The sequence below is a fragment of the Schistocerca gregaria genome, chromosome 9, assembly GCF_023897955.1.
Source record: "Schistocerca gregaria isolate iqSchGreg1 chromosome 9, iqSchGreg1.2, whole genome shotgun sequence".
Lineage (NCBI taxonomy): Eukaryota > Metazoa > Arthropoda > Insecta > Orthoptera > Acrididae > Schistocerca > Schistocerca gregaria.
The window spans coordinates 164,375,708-164,398,934 of NC_064928.1; the positions used below are offsets into that span (position 1 = coordinate 164,375,708).

A 23,227-nucleotide genomic window follows, 5' to 3' on the forward strand; every position below is an offset into this window, starting at 1 on the left:
CCACCCTCTATCCTTCTCCTCGTCCTCTCTCTGTTGGATTCCGCCACCTCAGTTCATCTCCTCTTCACCTATCTATGAAAACTCATATATATCTGTCAACTTTTGTGGTGATCAGTGAATCAGTGTCAAAGTTTATTGCTTGGTAGCATTTATTGTAATACTTTTTGATACGCAGCATTGATAGTTTTGTTTTCTGGTGCGTAAACAAACGAAGTTGAAGGTGTCCCGACAGGGGAATATGCGACATACAAATGGCCATGTGAAAAACATGATTTTCAAACTTGATGCCACAAACATATAACAACTGCCCTTGCGATTTATCTATCGACATGGCAAATGTAAGCTGTACTGGAAATTATAACCGTTTAAAGTCGAATGGCATGTCGGTCGGAATCTTAGTGATACTGGAGTCAAACTGTCTTCACCTTTATACTTTCCTTTTAAAATTGTGGCTTCGATTACGTTGTTCTTTAATTTCTTCTCCGCAAGCCGGGTGCCATTACAAAGATGTGGCTGGTTTACCTTTCGCAACATAATGATTGCCGATCCGACTTAATTCCAGATTGGGAGGCGGTAATCCGGGGAAATCCAGCGAATTTAAAACTTCCGTAGGATAGTTGACTACATCATCTTGGTTAGTAATGGAATAAACCGACTTGTATGTCAGCAATTCGCCAGGTGTCATATTTTCAAACTGAAAATTCATTTCGTTAACATCAAGGTTTTTTGCAGGCAATATAACACGTTCACTCAATCAAAAATGGTTTCCAACTGTTAAACGACATTTGCTCTGCGCGAATTGTCAAACAGAATGACTGTAAATGTGTCAGACAGCTTTCAAATTTGAAAAAGATCATAGACATTTCGTTTAAAAGAAAATATACACATACACTCCTGGAAATGGAAAAAAGAACACATTGACACCGGTGTGTCAGACCCACCATACTTGCTCCGGACACTGCAAGAGGGCTGTACAAGCAATGATCACACGCACGGCACAGCGGACACACCAGGAACCGTGGTGTTGGCCGTCGAATGGCGCTAGCTGCGCAGCATTTGTGCACCGCCGCCGTCAGTGTCAGCCAGTTTGCCGTGGCATACGGAGCTCCTTCGCAGTCTTTAACACTGGTAGCATGCCGCGACAGCGTGGACGTGAACCGTATGTGCAGTTGACGGACTTTGAGCCAGGGCGTATAGTGGGCATGCGGGAGGCCGGGTGGACGTACCGCCGAATTGCTCAACACGTGGAGCGTGAGGTCTCCACAGTACATCGATGTTGTCGCCAGTGGTCGGCGGAAGGTGCACGTGCCCGTCGACCTGGGACCGGACCGCATCGACGCACGGATGCACGCCAAGACCGTAGGATCCTACGCAGTGCCGTAAGGGATCGCACCGCCACTTCCCAGCAAATTAGGGACACTGTTGCTCCTGGGGTATCGGTGAGGACCATTCGCAACCGTCTCCATGAAGCTGGGCTACGGTCCCGCACACTGTTAGGCCGTCTTCCGCTCACGCCCCAACATCGTGCAGCCCGCCTCCAGTGGTGTCGCGACAGGCGTGAATGGAGGGACGAATGGAGACGTGTCGTCTTCAGCGATGAGAGTCGCTTCTGCCTTGGTGCCAATGATGGTCGTATGCCTGTTTGGCGCCGTGCAGGTGAGCGCCACAATCAGGACTGCATACGACCGAGGCACACAGGGCCAACACCCGGCATCATGGTGTGGGGAGCGATCTCCTATACTGGCCGTACACCTCTCGTGATCGTCGAGGGGACACTGAATAGTTCACAGTACATCCAAGCCGTCATCGAACCCATCGTTCTACCATTCCTAGACCGGCAAGGGAACTTGCTGTTCCAACAGGACAATGCACGCCCGCATGTATCCCGTGCCACCCAACGTGCTCTAGAAGGTGTAAGTCAACTACCCTGGCCAGCAAGATCTCCGGATCTGCCCCCACTGAGCATGTTTGGGACTGGATGAAGCGTCGTCTCACGCGGTCTGCACGTCCAGCACGAACGCTGGTCCAACTGAGGCGCCAGGTGGAAATGGCATGGCAAGGCGTTCCACAGGACTACATCCAGCATCTCTACGATCGTCTCCATGGGAGAATAGCAGCCTACATTGCTGCGAAAGGTGGATATACACTGTACTAGTGCCGACATTGTGCATGCTCTGTTGCCTGTGTCTATGTGCCTGTGGTTCTGTCAGTGTGATCATGTGATGTATCTGACCCCAGGAATGTGTCAATAAAGTTTCCCCTTCCTGGGACAATGAATTCACTTTGTTCTTATTTCAATTTCCAGGAGTGTATACACACACACACACACACACACACACACACACACACACACAAATATATGCACACGTAAATATTCAAAAACCTTCTCCATGGAAACATGCGTACATAGTGAACTTTCATGGTAACCCGCAAACGATGTCATTCTATTCAATGTACTGTCCGTAATATTATGTAGACAGTGACGTTCCTCTTGATCGTCAAGTGTGCAAAATTTCTTCAAGATCGGAATAAAATTGTAGGTTGGTGTAGAAGTGTGTAAGTAAAGTACCCTCCGCCATGCACCATTCAGAATTTTAAGCAGATAGCGCCCTTCATCCTGCTTTGAATATCAAGTGTGCCAAAACCGACTTGTATGTCAGCAATTCGCCAGGTGTCATATTTTGAATCTGAAAATTCATTTCGTTAACATCAAGGTCGAATTAAGTCAGGTGATGCTGAGGGAATTAGAACAGGAAATGAGACACTTAAAGTAGTAAAGGAGTTTTGCTATTTGGGGAGCAAAAAACTGATGATGGCTGAAGTAGAGAGGATATAAAATGTAGACTGGCAATGGCAAGGAAAGCGTTTCTGAAGAAGAGAAATTTGTTAACATCGAGTATAGATTTAAGTGTCAGGAAGTCTTTTCTGAAAGTATTTGTATGGAGTGTAGCTATGTATGGAAGTGAAACATGGACGATAAATAGTTTGGACAAGAAGAGAATAGAAGCTTTCGAAATGTGGTGCTACAGAAGAATGCTGAAGATTAGATGGGTAGATCACATAACTAATGAGGAAGTATTGAATAGGATTGGGGAGAAGAGGAGTTTGTGGCACAACTTAAGTAGAAGAAGGGATCGGTTGGTAGGACATGTTCTGAGGCATTAAGGGATCACCAGTTTAGTATTGGAAGGCAGCGCGGAGGGTAAAATTCGTAGAGGGAAACCAAGAGATGAATACACTAAGCAGTTTCAGAAGGATGTAGGTTGCAGTTGGTACTGGGAGATGAAGAATCTTGCACAGGATAGAGTGGCATGGAGAGCTGCATCAAACCAGTCTCAGGACTGAATACCACAGCAACAGCGGGATAAATACGTACAATTTGTCAAATTCCGTTATGTAAAGGAACCTCTGCCATGCACCATACGAAATTTTATGTAGACTGTGACCTCCCTCTTGGTTTCAAGGTATAGTGTGCAAAATTTCATCAAGATTGTAAGCAATACAAACACATGGACACAATGAAAACGCACTTTCAGTTTTTGTCAAATTTTCCAGTTTTTCGGTCGATTTTCGAAAAATTTTATTTCATAAAAACCTTGTCCTGAGAATTACGAACACAGCAAAAAAAAAAAAAATTGCCGAATTGGTCCAGCCGTTCTCGAGTTTTACGCTTATTAACACATTTGGCAATTAATTTTAATTTATATAGATAAGAAGTCCGAAATATACGCGTAAAGGAAGAATATACAAATAAAACCCAATATTTTATGAACTGAAATTAATATATATAATGTTGGGGTTTGTCTTTTGGTGATCAGGTAAAATAACTTCTAATTAACGTTCATAATATGACAATGACGCGCGCAGACTAAACGGCTGCGTAGCGCAGCTCAGCAGTAATATGGGCAGGCAAACAAGTTTCCCGCAGCCTGCTCGGGTTGGGTTCTGCTTGGCTTGGCTGGGGGTGAAGCAGGCTGCCCGTTCTGTTGACAACGCGCGGCGGCCTGCCCGCCTGGCCACCGGGCAAGCATGGGCGGGTTAAAAGCGGAACATGTACACCACTATGTACCGGATCCATGAAGTGATTTACACCGACAGCTCGATGGCTGATGCTCATGTATGCTTTGCATATGTTCATGGAGGACTTATTGGACAGCACTCCTTGCCAGATGGCTGCAGTGTTTTCACTGCAGAGCAGGGGGCCATATCTCGTGCTGTTGAGCACATCCGCTGATTCCCGCGTGAGCAATTTCTCCTGTGTACTGACGCCAGGAGCAGCCTACAAGCTACCAACGCTCGCCATCCTTTGGCAGCGTCTATTCAGGAGTCCATCTGTGCCCTGGAATGGTCCCATCGTTCCGTGGTGTTTGTGTGGACCCCAGGACATGTCGGAATCCCAGGTAACGAACTTGCCAACAGGCTGACCAAACAGGCTATGCTGATACTGCTTATGGAGATGGGCATCTCCGAAACTGTACATAACAGTATGCAAAACAAAGTGCATGTCATTAAGGAGACTACAGATGTGTGAAAGTCTTCCATGCAGTCCTCTCACAGGGAATCAGTTGTCCTTCTCTGCCAGCTCCACATTGCCCATATGTGGCTAATGTATGGTTACCTCCTCGGTCGCGATGACCCACCTCGGTATCACTGTGGCTCACAAATGACGGCCATCCACCTCTTGCTGGACTGCCCACTTTTAGCCACTCCGCACTGGACTTTTAACTTTCCCAGCACCCTACCTTCGCTATTGTGCGACAAAGCCTCAACAGCAGCTTTAGTTTTACGTTTTATTCGTGAGAGTGGGTTTTGTCATTTGATCTAAGTTTTAGCGCATCTCCTTTGCCCCTCTGTGTTCTCCACCCTAGTGCATTTAGGGTGGAGGTCTTAATATGTGTCAGAGTGCCTGGCTTCTCCTCTTTTATTCTCATGGTCAGCCAGCCATGGTAATCTACTCTCTTGTTTTGATCTCTTCTACATGTTTCTTGCATCTCTCTGTGGTTTTATTGTCCGATTTTGTCCTTTTAGTGTTTGTTGCCCTTGTGTCATTCTTGTGGTTTTCTCCTTTCTGCCAGCTGTTTTTTGTATGTCTCGATTATTTTACTCCCGCCCTTGTGGAATTATTCTAATCGGAGCGAGGGACTGATGACCTAGCAGTTTGGTTCCTCCCAAACCAATCAACCAACCAACCCATTGTGCTGCCATTCATTGTCAGCTTTCCAGGGGGTGTTTTCCAACAGGATAACACTCTCCCTCTTACTGCTATTGTAACCCACCATACACTATAGAACATTGACATGTGGACTAAGCATGCTCCGTCACCAGATCTGTTTCCACTCGAGCACATGTGGAGCATCATTGGACGACCACTCAAGCGTCATCCACAAACAGCATTAACTGTCTGTGTATTGACCGACAGCTTGCAATGGGCATGGAATTTCATTCCATAACTGACATCCAGCACCTGTGCAACACAATACATTCATGTTTCCATGCTTGCATTCAACATTCTACCAGTTACACTGGCTATTAATAAACTAGTATTTCACATTTGCTGTGGCTTTTCTCATGCCTACATTAACCTCCGATATTGAACTTTGAATCATGTAAATGTGTTATCTAGGGGAAATTCCTGAAATTTCATTAATCTACATTAATTAATTTTTTGGTGCTGCAGTTTTTTTCTGTCGAGGTATATGTTTATATATATCACCAAGTTTGAGGGTAGAGAGCGTTACAAAAAGAAATGGCATAGACAGTACAGAAGATAGGCACTGGTAAAATGCTTATGTCATCATTGCCCCCAGCCATAATGCTGCTTATAAACATAAAAAGTAGCTAATAATTTCCCTTACATATGTAAATGTATACATGGAGAAATAAATCACTGTTGACATCACACAGCCTGCTGATGCAAGAGTCTTACAGTTTCTGTCATGACATAACTGAAATATCTCCCTGCCCTTGCCGCACACACACACGTTGTGATTCTTCTGCGAGTCTAACACTGCATGATTTTTGTGAACATATATCCAGACTGTGTCCCTGTTGTTTCGTTTCCGGCACATGGCCTGTGTGACAGTGGTTGTACAGAGAGAGAGAGAGAGAGAGAGAGAGAGAGACAGCAATCTTTCTGTAAGAGCTACCTCATCCTGCAGAGTGCTATTTTGCGAACACATCAAGGTGCTATCCCTGGTATTGTGCATTGCACACGCATGCCAATGGTGATTCAACTTGCTTGCATTTTTAATTACATTGCCTAGTATCCATGGAACATCATGCACTGTATTTGCTTCATCAGCTAGTCAAACCATTACACGAGGCGGAACATGCGTAATTATATAGTAGAACCTGTTCCTGGTTTCTAATATCCACATATTGAAGATATATCGTGAATGATAGCCATTACATGAGTTGGAGATACGATCACAGCACCAAAGTGAGGAGCAACGAATTTTTTCAATGGTAAAACCATAATTTCGCTGTAAAATGCATATTATTAACAGCTATCAGAAAATATTACTCACCCTGACAAGTGAGAACCTTCATATCATTGCTGGTAATATTGTTGATGACACCACGTGCAAACATGCCATGAGTTACGTCCAATAGTTCTATTCAAAAATCCATAATATAGTGGTGTTGAAGTTAACGTTACCCCTAGATAAGTGGTATCATCTACGTGCTGCCTCAGTGGAGATTGCTACCTTATTCCACAGAAACACTCTCTTCCCCCTCAGTGATATTAAACCATGCTCCCCATGCCCAGCCTGTTTGACTGTGTGCAAAATGTCATCCTTATAAAGTGTGATGCTTGTAAGGTGGAATAGTTTTTCTATCTACACTATTAAGTCCCAAAAGTTTAACTATAACCATCCTTAGGACCACTCTATAACTTTATCAGCAGAAGAAGCTGGAAAGTAAGGATTTCTGTTATAGGAAGATTCTGTTAATTCCTGCTACCATCCAGTCACCATATTGGGGGGTACACTCGGCTACCCAAAAGTGGTTAAGATATATAACAACTAGAGAAATGAGAGGCACATACAGATTTGTGAAACAAAACTTGGTGTATGTATGCCGTGAGTATAGTACATCGTCACTACCTGAAGCAGAACACTGTTGAAGTAATGTAATTATACATTACCATAACAGGATGTTTGTCAAGTCACCAAAGCCATAATCATCAATCAGTATTTGGGTTACAATGAATGAAAGAATAAATTAGCAAGAGTGTCTGAGGGCAGAGAGCTTTGCAATTGCTGTTTCTAAAAAGCAAATTAACAAAAATTAAATCCCTCAAAAGCTGCTATACCACCTTGGTATAGACAACAGAAGAGGATCTGGAGGACCTATGAACATAATGTCGATGGTGCATATGGTGCTCTACGCCCCTCCCCTCCTCTCCCTCCCTTCCTGCCTCCCTCCCTCCCTCCCTCCCTCCCTCCCTCCCTCCCTCCCTCCCTCCCTCCCTCCCTCCCTCCCTCCCTCCCTCCTCTCCCCCTGTCTCTCTCTTGCTACTACTGGGAAGTTACAACTCATATTACAGGACTAACTTTTTTAATTTGCTTTCAATGTTCACGAAATATCAATTGTCACTGAGAATCGTTAGTATCTGGATTTAGAAAAACAGATGCCGTTTGAGTTCTTATGGTGTTTAAATCATGGAAAGTGTTTGTGGATCTGTCTACTATTTATGGCTTTATTCAGAGCTGTTTGTACAAAACCCACTCACGAAGTGATCCTCCTGCAATTCTATCTGATAGTGATGTAGCGAAGCCAAAAATCCTATAGAAAACCATACATCAGCAAAATCAAGCATTAGGCAGCGGGTTGCATTTACAAAAGAATATAAATCAAAAAAATGGTTCAAATGGCTCTGAGCACTATGGGACTAAACGTCTGTGGTCATCAGTCACCTAGAACTTAGAACTTCTTAAATCTAACTAACCTAAGTACATCACACACATCCATGCCCGAGGCAGGATTCAAACCTGCGACCGTAGCGGTCGCGTGGTTCCAGACTGTGGCGCCTAGAACCCTGGACCACGCCGGCCGGCTGAATATAAATCCAGTGGGTCTGATTTCTTTAAGTTTGTGTGTACATAAACCCATAGCTTTGCGGTGATATATACTGGTAAAATTCTCTGAGGATTCCAGCTGCATTGGGTGATTTAAAATCCATGAACTTTAGGCCTAGTGCTCCTCGGCCATTGTCAAGGGGAAACTATGAAATGGTTGCTGCTACGTACTTACATAGCCCCACTGCCTTCAACGACATCACTGGTGCTTGCTTCAGCACTATATATGATAATGTTTTTTTCATGCTTGCCATGCCTCCTTCAGCCTCGCAATTGCCAGGTGCTAAGTTGTGCTTAGCTCCAGGTGACCATGTTTATTGAAGATGTTGCCAGAATTTTGTCTCAATCCCTTTTTTATGATGCTGTCCCAGAAGATATCAGTGCAAACCAAGCAGAACTAGCACTCCTGAAAGAGGATATTGCGGAGACATGGCTAAGCCACAGCCTGGGGGATGTTTCCAGAATGAGATTTTCACTCTGCAGTGGAGTGTGCGCTGATATGAAACTTCCTGGCAGGAGAGCTTCTGTAAAGTTTGGAAGGTAGGAGACGAGTTACTGGCAGAAGTAAAGCTGTGAGGATGGGGCGTGAGTCGTGCTTGGGTAGCTCAGTTGGTGGAGCACTTGCCCGCGAAAGGCAAAGGTCCCGAGTTCGAGACTCGGTCCGGCACACAGTTTTAATCTCCAGGAAGTTTCAAATGAATGTGGTGTTGAGATAATGATAAAAGCATCTAGGCTTTGCAGGAGCCATGGCAAGGGCGATTTCCTCAAAGTACTGTAGAAACAAGTTGGCTGAAATTGTAGCTAGTGGGCTCCCTGTCTGTCTGGTTAAAATATTCTTCATCACACGCAGAATATGATGTCAGAGTGTGCTTAAATAAATCCACAATTGTTGTCAAATAACTACTGGAGCAGATCTATAGAATCTTTGGTAGAAATGTGGATGAGTAATGACATGACATCAAAGTTAATCATCATATCTCTTTCTCCAAGATGCAAGCATTGACTGATGGAGTCAATCATATTCTGGATGTGGTGCGCATAATGACCAGCGTGCAGAGTAAGGAGGTTGGCCAGATGTTTTGCAAGTGTGTGAGTTGCTGATACAATAGTTCTGACTATGGGATGCAATGTTGTGCTCTTTATGAACCTTCAGAAGGACATATGATGTAGGTTGCCAAGGTGCCTGAGTGAGGATCTTTTTAATGACATTCTCCTCCTGTGATAACCGTTTTAGAAGTTCTGACATCTTCCTTATTATTGTTGATGTTGGGTCTGCTTCTCCAGCATAAACCAGATATTCGCATCATAGTTGGCTCATTTTGTAACGACATCAGCATTTCCATTGCTGCTGGCAGAACTATGATGAGAGTATCGCTGTGAAGCTTGTGAGGACCATTGCTCTCAGCTCTTTTCATGTTCGAAGTTGGTGGCTTCTTGAATTTTGAAAGAATACAGCTCGTTTCTCGATGAATTTCTACTGTAGTTTCACTGGGAATCTTGCAAATCTCTTGTTCCACACCACTTATGGTGTCATTGAAAGGTATACTTCTTGAAGAAGTTAAGTCCCTTCTCAAGAGCTGACGTGGTACCCACATCGATGTTTCTCATCATTGTATTTATAGTTGCACATTCTATTGTTTTAGTTCTGTCCCATGCTATTGCTCTGAAAGCCGACTGAATTTCTCATTATGTCTTTCTGGCATTTCCCTGTGTGATGACAGCTGTTGTGCTACTGTGGCTGCATCAATCCAGTCCCAATCCAAAGCTGAGTGCGACTCTGCCAGACACAGGCGGACAGACATTAGCTTGCGGTCCTTTGTATCCAGCTGCTTTCTGCTGTGATGCGTCCTCTCTTGCAGCAGACGGAAGCCGCCTTGATGAAATGTTCTCCCGGCCACAGCTGTGTTGATATGGTGGCTAACAGTGGCAAGATGTAGAATCATCTTCGTTTTACTGCGGCGTAGAAGGATAGCTAGAGAACTTAATAAATTAGCCTTCTTAACACACATCTCCCCTAAGCATTTGATGTTGCGCCATGTTTCTTCCCTGTAGAGACATGTAATGTATGAATCCATAATTTCATAGTATTATATACAGGTAAAATTGTCTTGTGCACACAGCTATGTCAAGTGGTTTAATATCCATGAGATTTGGCCAAGTGCTCCTTTGCCATTGTCAAGTGGGCACTATCAAATGACTGCTCTCCTGTTCTTACATAGTGCGCTGCCATCAGTGACGTCACTGGTGCTAGCTCTAGTGCAATATATAGTAATGATCTTATTTTGCATGCCTGCTGCACCCACTTGAGTCATCCAATGGCCAGGTTCCGAGCTGTGCTTAGTACAGGCTGCCGTCTTTATTGAGGGTGTTGTCAGAAATGTTTAGCTCAATCACTTCTTTTATAATGCCGTTCCAGAAACTAATAGTCCATGTAATAACAAATATCTCATAATACAATATCATGTTCATTTCGTAGAGCATGTTCTGATACTGCTGATTGCTTTGGCTACTGTAAGTATAAACATCTCATGTTCTGCACGGTGCTGTGCAGTAGTATGTACAGTCTGACCAGGCCAACCCTTGTGATCTAGATACAGCCAACCTGTTCATGGAGTAATTTGAGGAAATTCCCCTCGATATGGCTCCTGAGAAACCTAATTTCATTTATTGTTACTTAAATGACATGTCTGTTGTCTGGTCTCGTGGGCATGAGAAGTGGGAGAATTCTACACAATATCAACAGCATCCATGACAATAGCAAGTTCATTTTGGGGCAGAGACAGAAGATGCCTTGTCTTTTCTGTACACCTACTCTGCTGAAAAGAAAATGAGTGCATCAGCCACAATGTTTACCAGAAACCCACCCACATAGACTAATATCTACATCCTTTCATCTATCAACATCTCTCACAGGAAAATTCTTTTCTGAGGACCTTGGTGCATCGAGTGCGAGGCGTTTCAGATGGTGAAAGCTTAGCAACTTGTCAAAAGTATTCAAGCAAAACGGTTACAATAACCACCAGATTTTGTAAGTCATCTTGTCAAAGAAACATAAGCAGAATCCTCCTGAGGAGAACATGAAGAAGCCTGGTCTTTAGCCATTCTGTGGATATCTTAAGGGGCCCAGCTAAAATTCACAGCAAATGAGGCCTGTGAAATAAGATTTAGATCTCAGAATACCAATAGTATATGAAATATCATGTGCTTGTGGATACTTCTATGTCAGATAGACTTGTTATCAAATGGGCGAGGCACACTATGAAGAAAAATAAAAGAATTGTGAACTTGAAGAGAGAAATACCAGATCTAGATTATGGATTGTGTCAAGCGGTATTCTTTTTTTTTTATTTTGTTTTAGTCACGGCCTTGGTGCCAGCAATTAGTACCTTATACTGTGGTCACGGTGAACTTGGTTAGGAGCTAGAAGTGCCACTGAGTTCTGATCCATGTAGTCAGCAACCATTCCATCTTGCCACTGCAGCAACACAATGAGCCAGAGGAAAAAAATAATTCGAAATAAACTGTCAAAGTATTTGAATTATATGTTGTAAAACTACTCACCATGGTGGGATACCACAATATTGCGTTTTTTTCTTATACAGTAAAACACTATCGTAATTGTTCATCAGATGCCCAGCATAGTGCATGTGTGTCTGAGAAGTGAAACATGCAAGGCACATAAGAGAGTGACATGATGCCAGAATCATGTGCTGGAGCAGAGGAGATAGTGTAGATGCTGATCTGCATAAATGAGAGATGCCACAAGCTGACCTCTCAGCTGTAATCTTCCACCAGCTTCAGTGTTGTGCAGGACAAATAAAGTACGAAAGCACGTGATTAAATAACATATCATTATATGTAACGCTGAAAAACCAATTCTGTAGCTAAAATTAGAAATTAGTAGCTGTGATGCATACATAGGAGAAGTGTAGTCTTCTTCCTAATTAGCACTACAGTCCTTAAATGAGATGTATCTCAGGCAGCTAGTCAAGAGAAACATCCCTCCCTCTTTTTATGAACAGTATACATTTTTTCCTGTAAAAAGAGGGATTTATAAATACTGGGTGATCAAAAAGTCTGCATAAATTTGAAAACTGAATATATCACGGAATAATGTAGATAGATAGGTACAAATTGACACACATGCTTGGAATGACATGGGGTTTTATTAGAAGAAAAAAAGTACAAAAGTTCAAAAAATGTCCGATAGATGGCACTTCATCTGATCAGAATAGCAATATTTAGCATAACAAAGTAAGACAAAGCAAAGATGATGTTCTTTACAGGAAATGCTCAATATGTCCACCATCATCCCTCAAAAATGGCTGTAGTCGTGGAATAATGTTGTGGACAGCACTGTAAAGCATGTCCGGAGTTATGGTGAGGCATTGGCGTCGGATGTTGTCTTTCAGCATCCCTAGAGATGTCGGTCGATCACGATACACTTCAGGTAACACCAAATCCAATAATCACACGGACTGAGGTCTGGGTACCTGGGAGGCCAAGCATGACGAAAATGGCGGCTGAGCACACGATCATCACCAAACGACGCGTGCAAGAGATCTTTCACGTATCTAGCAATATGGGGTGGAGCGCCATCCTGCATAAACATCGTATCTTCCAGCAGGTGTTTATCAGCCAGGCTAGGGATGATGCGATTCTGTAACATATCTGCGTACCTCTCACCCGTCACGGTAGCAGCTACAAAACCAGAATCACGCATTTCCTCGAAGAAAAAAGGCCCAATAACGGTAGATGTGGTAAATCCAACCCCTACCGTGACTTTCTTGTCGTGCAATGGAGTTTCCACGACAGTTCTAGGATTTTCGGTAGCCCAAATTCTGCAGTTGTGCGCGTTGACAGACCCTCGGAGCGTGAAATGAGCTTCGTCGGTCCACAACACGTTACTCAACCAGTCGTCATCTTGCGCCATCTTTTGAAACGCCCACACCGCAGATGCCCTCCGCTTCATTAAATCGCCAGGTAACAGTTCATGATGGCGATGGATTTTGTACAGATAGCATCGGAGGGTACGCCTCAGTGCTAACCAAACAGTAGTGTATGGAATGCCGGTGCGACGTGCGACTGCACGAGCGCTGACTTCCCCGTGCATAGACGAACCCGCTACAGTCTCCATTTCTTCCTGAACTGTCTCAGCAGCATTACGTCTTGTTCCCGGTCAGCAACTACGGGGTCTATCGTGTAAACAACCTGTGGCTTCAAACAGCTGCATTTATCAACGAACCTTTACCTGTTCGAATCCCCTTCCTATGGCGATAGGATCGTAATGCTGAACTAGCACATTCCCCATTCTGATAATACAACTTCACTAAAAGCGCCTTTTCAGGTAACGTCAACATGCTGCGACTGTTGGCGTATCTGATTCTCTCTTTCTCATTACAGCTCCTTTTATACACGATTGTCATGCGCAGTCACTGATGTTTTGCTGTCCAGCGCCATCTGTCGGACATTTTGTGAACCTTTTTTTGGTTCTAACAAAACCCCATGTCATTGCAAGCATGTGTGTCAATTTTTACCTCTCTATCTACATTATTCCGTGGTTTATTAAGTTTTCAAATTTATACTGACTTTTTGATCACCCGGTAATCCAAATTAGCTCTACAGAACTGATAGATGATAATAATGGAAACTTCATGATTTAGGTTTTTGTGGCATAGGAAACTTTTGAATAGTTCTCCAGATATTCTGCCAGATGGGTTCATCTAATAGACACAATATTTTTGGTAAGCTGACTACGTATCCTCTTCAGGTGTTCCTAATGACCTGGTGATATCTACTAATTGCCACCTTTATATCTTCTTTCTCTTCCCTTCCCCACCTGCTGCCTCCAGTTTGCGGCTTTGGGTGTAGACCTTGTGTGATGGGGAAGCACAGTATCTGTAATTGGTCCAGGATCTTCAGTAACGCTGCAGCCACTGCTGGAAACGGATCTCTGCTGTCATGGCAAGAATACTTCTGTCCTCTTCAGCTGTTGACCTCCATGTAGCCTGCTGCTGTGCTCTGATCATGCTCAAGGCTTGGCCTCATGCCATACTTAATTGAAACCCACTGTCAGTCATACTCACATGGATACAGCTTCTTTGAGAATCGAATCACAGAAGGTATTGAATTGTTGTGACAAATAGGTGTTATCATAATTCATGGATGGGAAAGGAGAAGTGTGAACAGAAGAGAGAAAGAAAGAAGCAAGCTAAAGCAGTGGGAAACAAGTTTGCAGAGATTTAGGTCTGGAAGAATACAGGATATGTTGGAGAGAGAATACCATCTGCGTAGTTCAGAGAAACTGTTGGTGGAAGGAGTATCCAAATGGCTTGCCTAGTGAACCGTGAAGAAACTTTTGATGCTGTATGTGTTCTGGTGTGCAGTGTTTTCAGCAGCTGGATAGTCAAGTCTGTGGTGGCCATTCATGCAAGTAGACAGTTGACTGAATATCATGGCTACACAGAGTGTTGTACAGTGATTACAGCATAGCTAATACATAACACAGCTTCCTTCGCATGTGGCCCTGCCTTTTATGTGTTGGAAAATGCCTGAGACAGATCTGTGGTATGAGGGGCAGGTGTGTGTAAGAAACAGGCTGTGTACCTGGGTTGACTACAAGGAAATGACCCATGGGGTGCAGGACTGGAATAGAGGACAGGGATATTTTGTAGGTTGGGTGGTACACATATTTGGGTGATGTGGGTAGGATGTCCCTTATCTCAGGGCACGGGTAGGATTTCCCTAATCTCAGGGCACAGTGAGAGATAATCGAAGCCATAGTGCAGCAACTGGTTGAGCTTTTTGAAGCCAGGGTGACACTGGCTGACGAGAAGAGTGCTGGTTGACTAGTTTACTGGTGATTGAGGACGAGGTATAGGCATGACAAGTAAATCAACTGTGTACTCATGTGAGTGGCCATGGGCAAGTTGTGGCAAAGTACAAACTTGACCATCCTGTTGCTAAACATGATGCATGCCACAACACAAATGACTGCAACAGCTGCTTCTCCACTCCCAAGCCATGTAAACACTCCTTTTTCTCTGTAATATGCAAATGAGAATTTTCTCTCCAGCATATCATACACTCTCGCAATATACGTGGTCTAAACCTCTGCTAAGCAGTTTCCCACGGCCTCACTTTACCTTCTGCCTTCTCTCTTCTGTCCATACTGCTCCCAGACTTGTTCAAATCATGTACTGCCTTCTTCCACAATTTTTCGTCCCACTACCATACAGGCATCATTCTGTCTCCCTCCTGCCCCCTTGTTACCCATCTTTCTCTCTCCCTTTCTCTCTCATCTGCAGCTCGTGGTCTCTCAGTCATGTTCTCGCTTCCTGAGCATGGTGTCCCGGGTTTGATTCCCGGCGGGGTCAGGGATTTTCACGTGCTTCGAGATGACTGGGTGTTTGTGTTGTTCTCATCATTTCATCGTCATTCATGAAAGTGGCAATATTGGACTGAGCAAAGGTTGGGAAATTGTACGGGTGCTGATAACCAAGCAGTTGAGCGCCCCACAAACCAACCATCATCATCATCATCATCATCATCATCACCACCATTTCTCTCTCTCTCCATCTCTCCCCCTCCTCCCTTCTCTCCCCCATTCTGTCTCCCTCCTTACTCTCCCTTCTTACTCCCCCTTCTCTCCCCCATTCTCTCTCCCTTCTTCTCTCTCCCCCTCCCCCCACTTTTCCCCTCCCTGTCTTTCCCATTCACCTCTCCCCATTTTACACTCCCTTTCTCTCTTCCCCCTCTATCTCTCTTCTGATCATCATCTTCCTGCCCTTTCCTCCACTCCCTTTTCCCCCCTTACCCCTCTCCCTCTATCTCTTATGTTCACTGCCCTTGGACCTCCTTTCATTTTATAGTGCGGTTTCTGAGACCTTTATGGGAAGACCAGGCCCATATTATCCCGCTGCCCTCTCACTACTTCGTGTGTCCTTCAGTACCTCTTCCCCACCTCTGTCTGCCCAAGCAGTTGCTATTGATAATCAACAGTCAGTTTTGCCATGGTCACGGGCATGTGCACTTCATGTATGTTTGGTGACAATGTAGTTAATGAAGTTAATGAATTCTGCTACCTTGAAAGCAGAATAGAATAATACATTATGAATGAAGCAGGAGGGCTATAAGGAAAGGAATGGTACATCAGGTTGTGCTATTTCTGTTTCCTTCAGTTATCCTTTTACTGCACTGCTACGAGTTATTGTTTCAGTGTTAGTTTTACTGCAAGTTACATAGAATTCAGCAATGTGTGTTAATCTGGTATTTTCACACTCACAATATGTCCAGAAAATTTTAGCCTGTGTTTTTTCATGTATGCGTAAATGCCAGTTTACTTTTCAATTTGTTTACTTTTTCTTAGTCTGTAGGTTCATTCTTCAGCATAATTCGCACTAAATTTTTCCTGATTACCTATCTTTTTGTCTTTTGTGTTTCTTAAATATAAAGAGCTGTCAGCTTGTAACCAAACACATGGCACAATGGCACCTTAGAACGGTTCCATTCAAAAGAAATGACCACTACATTAAGATATTCATCCCACTCAGAGACGAAGCAATCAATTCCTGTTTCATGAAGTGCAGTTGGTCACTAACAGATCCACAGCACACTCACTCTTGCACTTCCTTATCTTATTAAACATGATGTCATGCATGTCTTTGTTAGGTCGCCAAAGATGTGAAAACCACATGGTGAAGGATTTAGGCTATACAGGGGATGTTGCAATGTTTCCCAACCAAATCACTGTAGTGTATCCTTCATTCAGTTGCCAGTGTGGGAGTGTGGGTTATCATGCAACAGGATGATTCCATTGGATGACATTCCTGGCTGATTTGGCTTTGTGACGTGTTGCAGTTTCCACGAAGGGTCGTCATAGCACTGTGTGTTGATTGTGATTCCATGGTCAGGGAACTTGACAAGCAGAGGGCCCCTGCAGTCAAGGGAGGTCATCATGAACACAGTGGAGCTTGATTTCTTTCATGGGGTAGATGTGGATGTTTCCACTGTTGGCTATGGTGTTTGCACTTGAGCTGTTGGAATGTCAGACAGAATCATCCTGTTGCACGGTAACACCCACCCTCACATTGCCAATCATATGAAGGCTACAGTCAGGGATTTCACTGGGAAACTCTGCAACATCTTCTGTACTGCCAGATCTTTCACCATGTGATTTTCAGTGCTTTGGCATCCTGAAGAAGGACATTCGTGGACATCAGTTGCAGGTGGATGAGGAAGCTGTCTGCATTCTATGAAACAGAAATTGATTGTCTTGTCTCCCTGTGGAATAAATGTCATAACACACATGGTAATTCCTTCTGAGTGGAACCATTCCATGGCCCCATTGTGACACATGTTTAGTTTCCATTTGACTCTCTCTCTCTCTCTCTCTCTCTCTCTCTCTCTCTCTCTCTCTCTCTCTCTCTCTCTCTCTCTCCCTCTCCTTCTTTCTGTTTAAAATGAGCATTTCAGTTCCATGAAGACACTCTAGTTTGATGACAGTGTTGTATCTAAAAAGACACAAGACTCAGATACTACATTTTTTAAATAGTCTGAAAGCTGTTTCCATTTTGAGACACTGAATAATCTAACCACTCTTTTCTAGGCCAGTTTACTGAATAGTGTCACATAAATATTTGAATTGGGAAATCATCTTGATTATCTTGTAATTATTTTTTTAGAATCTTGGGTGCCCAGCGGTTTTTAGACATTTATTTGGTTTTTACAAATGAAACTGTGAGACATATTCTTTCAACTGTTTCTTTAAGATTTTCTGTTTGTTTTTGTGTTCTTTGATTGAACTGACGTAGGACCGCCAGGTTGTCTGCAGTAGCTAAACAGTCTTCCTAATTTGATTGGTTCACGAATTTCATGATCCAATATTAGTTTTTGTCACTTTTGGAATACTTTTCTGAAGACACATTGTCTTCTCTTACTCACATTTTAGTTCCAAAATTTCCTTCAGAGTCTTACTGTAGTATTGGTACTGTTTGACTTATAAACTAATAAGTGCAGTGGTTTTGAGACCCTTATGTTCTTTCAGAATTTTGAAGAGTGACTTACGGTCCACTGAGTCATAAGTATCTTTTTTTTAAAAAAATTGCAAGTTTTAAAAAAATATTTCATGTCTGAGTATTTTTTTCAGAAAATAAATTTGTTCTGGGCAAGATCTGTTTGATCTGAAACCTGCTTTATATTTACCATTTTTGACAACAAGTTATCTGTTTATTATTACCACATCAGTTCTGTCCCTTATCTTATATAGTGGATGTTTCAGTGCAGTTTTCCAGTCATGGGGATTATTATTGTTATCATTATTACCATTCTTGTAGATGTTCTCAATCCTGCTTTCAGGAGCTCAAGCATGGAGTGGAGTCGACAACTAGCGGCAGTGAACTGGCTAGGTATTGTACCTTTCCTGTATCTCTTGTTTTTCATTTTGTGCTTGGGTTGATTTGTAGCTTCACATTATAAGCAGCCCACCAACATATATAGCTATACACATGCACACAGAATATTAAATGCAGTTAATCAGTACCTGTAATGTAAAAATATCTGTTCTGCCATGACACGTAGCCAAATTCACATATTCCACAAATAGCAGGCCTTCCTGTAATCAATGTCTATATGGTTGGGGAAACAGTACACTTTCAAATACTAACAGAAATGTTTCATCTATTAAGATGCAAAAAGGCATATGTGAATATGGGCTACACTCTTCAGTCTATAGTTATTATACAGGATGGTCCATTGATCGTGACCGGGCAAAATATATCACGAAATAAGCATCAAACGAAAAAACTACAAAGAACAAAACTTGCCTACTTGCCTAGCTTAAAGGGGGAAACCAGATGGCGCTATTGTTGACCTGCAAGATGGCACTCCCACAGGTCAAACAGATATCAACTGCATTTTTTAAAATAGGAAACCCCATTTTTATTACATATTTGTGTACTACGTAAAGAAATATGAATGTTTTAGTTGGACCAATTTCTCGGTTTGTGATAGATGGCGCTGTAACAGTCACAAAGATATGGCTCACAATTTTACACGAACAGGTAACAGGTAACAGCTAGGTTTTTTAAATTAAAATACAGAATGTAGGTACGTTTCAGCATTTTATTTTGGGTGTTCCAATGTGATACATGTACCTTTGTGAACTTATCATTTCTGAGAACGCATGCTGTTACAGTGTGATTACCTGTAAATATCACATTAATTCAATAAATGCTCAAAATGATGTCTGTCAACCTCAATTCATTTGACAATACATGTAACGACATTCCTCTCAACAGCGAGTAGTTCACCTTCCGTAATGTTCGCACATGCATGAACAGTGCGCTAACGCATGTTGTCAGGCATTGTCAGTGGATCATGATAGCAAAAATCCTTCAGCTTTCCCCACAGAAAGAAATCCGGGGACGTCAGGTCCGGTGAACATGCGGGCCATGGTATGGTGCTTTGATGACCAATCCACCTGTCATGAAATATACTATTCAATACTGCTTCAACCACGCGTGATCTATGTGCCAGACATCCATAATGTTGGAAGTACATTGCCATTCTGTCATGCAGTGAAACATCTAGTAGTAACATTGGTAGAACATTACATAGGAAATCAGCATAAACTGCACCATTTAGATTGCCATCGATAAAATGGGGGCCAATAAATTATGCTTCCTCCCATAATGCCGCACCGTACATTAATCTGCCAAGGTCACTGATGTTCCACTGATGTGTGGACTAGCCACGACAGCAGCTAAAATACCTACTTGGGCATCATCATTTGTTGCAGGTCGTGGTTGATGTTTAACATGTTTCTGGACACTTCCACTGTTTCCTTAAGTAACGTAACTATCCGGCGAACGGTCCAGACACTTGGATGATGTCGTCCAGAATACCAAGCAGCATACATAGCACACGCCCGTTGGGCATTTTGATCACAGTAGCCATACATCATCACGATGTACATACATCAACACGATATCGACCTTTTCCATTTTAACACGAAGCAAATACCATCCGCACTGACTGAATGGAACGTGATACCACGTACTTATACATTTGTGACTGTTACAGCACCATCTATCACAAAGTGAAAAAAGTGGTCCAACTAAAACATTCATATTTCTTTACATACTACATGAATATGTAATAAAAAAAAGGCAGTTGATATCCGTTTGACCTATGGCAGTGCCATCTAGCGGGCCAACCATAGCGCCATCTGGTTTCCCCCTTCAAGGTAGATGGGTTTCGTTTTTTGTAGTTTTTTCGTTTGATGCTTATTTCATTAGATATTTGGCCCGGTCATGATCAATGGACCACCTTGTATAATATGTCTTAAACTAAATGCAAATTAGTAACCCTTTTACTTTTACAGGATTAACTGACCATGATGGTGTATCTTAAGATTTAAAGCAATCAGACTGCTGACTCTGTTTGCAAACATAGTCATCTATTTTAAAAAGAAGAATAAAAATAGGATTTAAACCTATGTTCATTAAGCAATAGGAATAGTATGTGCCTAGAATATCGAAAACCAATTACCAGTCCAAATCAGACAAGTAATTTCAAAGTAGCTGTCAATACATTCAAATAATATACAGGAATGCAGCCAGGTGATATCTTTGACAACCACAGATACGTCAACAGTCGCACGCCCTGTCTGTTACAAGGCACATAGGCATTTGGACTGTGGTATGCAGGGCTGAATGGTACCTTCAGTGGCAAGTTTGCTTTGCAGGGATGGGTAAGTGTTGTAAGGATGTTGGCCATCAGGAACACGTGTAAACAGCATCAATAGTCAAATATTTTTATCCTGCCTCAAGCTCCCCCATAGTGCTGCTTCTCAGTGGCCATGTCCCCTTTGATGAGTCACCACATCAACACATGGAGAACTGCTGAGAGCAGCAGTTGACCAGAGGCTTGCTGTGATGTAAGTGGCTGTAGGAGTACTTACACTCAGAGTCCATGTGTAGGCGTGTCTACTGGCTACGCATGCTGCAGCTGCTGGTGGCAAGGTTTACCAGTGGTACAGAAGTCTGCCATAATTCTTTCAGGGTATGCCAGTCCTCCAAAGTGGAACTCATCTTTGCTAGTAAGAGCGTGTAGTACCAGCAGACCTACACTAGCATAAGAGGGTGAGAAGCTACACTACCCTGGTGTTGAATGGCTGCTCTCATTGGCAAAAGTCTGTTGTGGACTATGAGTGAGGTGGTCAGTGGTTCACTATTGTGAAGGTGTCAAATCCCAGGACGTGGACTTATTGACTGAAGTAAGAGCGATGGTGAGAAGACCCAAACTCATGGTGACTGCTTGCAGAACTGTACAGCACAACCACCTGGTATAATCCTCTCTTCATGGTTGGTGGTGCCAGTTTGGAATACTTTTTGCAAGGAATGATAAGTATTATATTAGCTAGATGTGCATTTTTTTGTGCCAACATGCTCCTTCTAACCATATTCAGGATAACAAGTGTGCCTTGAAGATATGGAAACCAGCCAAGATGGTCCCACATTGGCCCTGCCCTTTTGGTGTGTCATCACTATTGCAATCCTCAGCTTGACTCCCCTCACAGTTGTGAAAAGGCCGGTTGGAGCACTTAGTGTGATGGTTGTGTTTTGGCTCCTGTCAGCTTCTAAAGTTTATTGTAATTGCTGTGGCAGAGCTGATATATTCATAGCAGCATCCAAAAAATAATGGTCCCACTACATTCCTCCCCTCTTTGGTTGGCCTGACCTCTGGGTCTCTGCCTTTTATAGATCTCCAAAGACTCAACATACATGAACAACTGTATACAATGTATCCAGTTCCTTCTCACATACTAAAAAAACCGATACCTAAAAATAATTCAGACTAATGAAATTTCATCACTATATTTGTCTGCATTACATATTTAAGTGATTAACATTACATGATCACAGGTTAATGTAAGTGTGAGATAACCATTGCAGATGTGAAATGCTGGTATACTAATAACTAGTGTAACTGCCAGAACATTGAATACAAGCATGCAAACGTGAATGCATTGTGTTTTACTGGTGGCGACTAACAATTTGTGGAGTGGAGTTTCATGTCTGTTGCACTTGGTCAGTCAATACAAGGACGGTTAATGCTGGTTGTGGATGACGCTGGAGTTGTTGTCCAAGCATGTTCCATATATGCTCAATTACAGGCAGATCTACTGATCAAGCAGGCCAAAGCAACATGTCAGTGCTGTATAGTGTATGTTGGGCTATAACAGCGGTATGTGGGAAGTGTTAGCCTGTTGGGAAACACCCCCTGGAGTGCTATTCATAAAGGGTAGCACAACATGTTGAATCACCAGATTGACCTACAAATTTGCAGTCCGACTGATGATAATCCCGCGTCATCGTCGAAATTTATCATTTTGGGAGCAGTAGTTAGGGGAAAGTGGTGCTCCTGGTGCCCCCTGCTGGGAGCCACAGAAAGGCCATCCACACAATGACTTTGCTGCCAGACGCTCCTGTTGGTAAAGGCGGAATTAAATCTCAGTAGTTTGTTGCATCACATGATAAATAGGAAGTTCTTGTTTTTCCAGTTTTGATTTAATGGCATTCAGTGCTGGATTCCAGGCGGCGCTTCATTGAAAACCTGCATCCTTGTTGATAAGACTGTCCACCTTATGGATATGTATGGCCTCCTTAAACAACACAGTCCCAGAAAGATGATGCTGGGGATAAAATTTCACTCTTTTCGTAAAACATACAATGTCCCGTGTCCAGAAGTACTCCGCTACTGCAGATTTATCAGGTAGCCCGGGCGTGTATGAAGATGGTGTTTGACTCAACATTCTTACTCGAATCGGCATATCTACCCAATATAAGGTTTTCCACATTCGCATGTGATTTGATACACACCCTATTCCCTAAGGCCAAGGTCATCTTTGACTGAGCACAATAAATTCCGCAATTTGGCTGTTGGCCGAAAAAAACACTTGATATCATGCATTTTGAGGATTCTTTTTGTTCTTGAAGACATGCTACCAAAATAGGGCAAGAACGCTGTTGCAGTGAGTGCTTTCGCATCTTCATTTATATCTCTGCATCAAATTTGCTTCGAATGGAATGCATGATGTATCTGCATATCGGAATAGCAATTCTGTTGGAATACCATTCCTAGGT

At 43.0% G+C, this 23,227-nt stretch overlaps 1 protein-coding gene across 1 annotated transcript in view; it reads left to right on the forward strand.

Moving 5' to 3' along the window:
- The window catches only part of LOC126291789 (zinc finger protein 454-like), a 176,330-nt gene that overhangs the window by 133,048 nt on the left and 20,055 nt on the right, over window positions 1-23,227 (forward strand). The window contains exon 6 of the mRNA XM_049985485.1: window positions 18,438-18,487. Within this exon, the coding sequence (XP_049841442.1) occupies window positions 18,438-18,487 (50 nt within the window). The remainder of the gene's footprint in view (window positions 1-18,437; window positions 18,488-23,227) is intronic.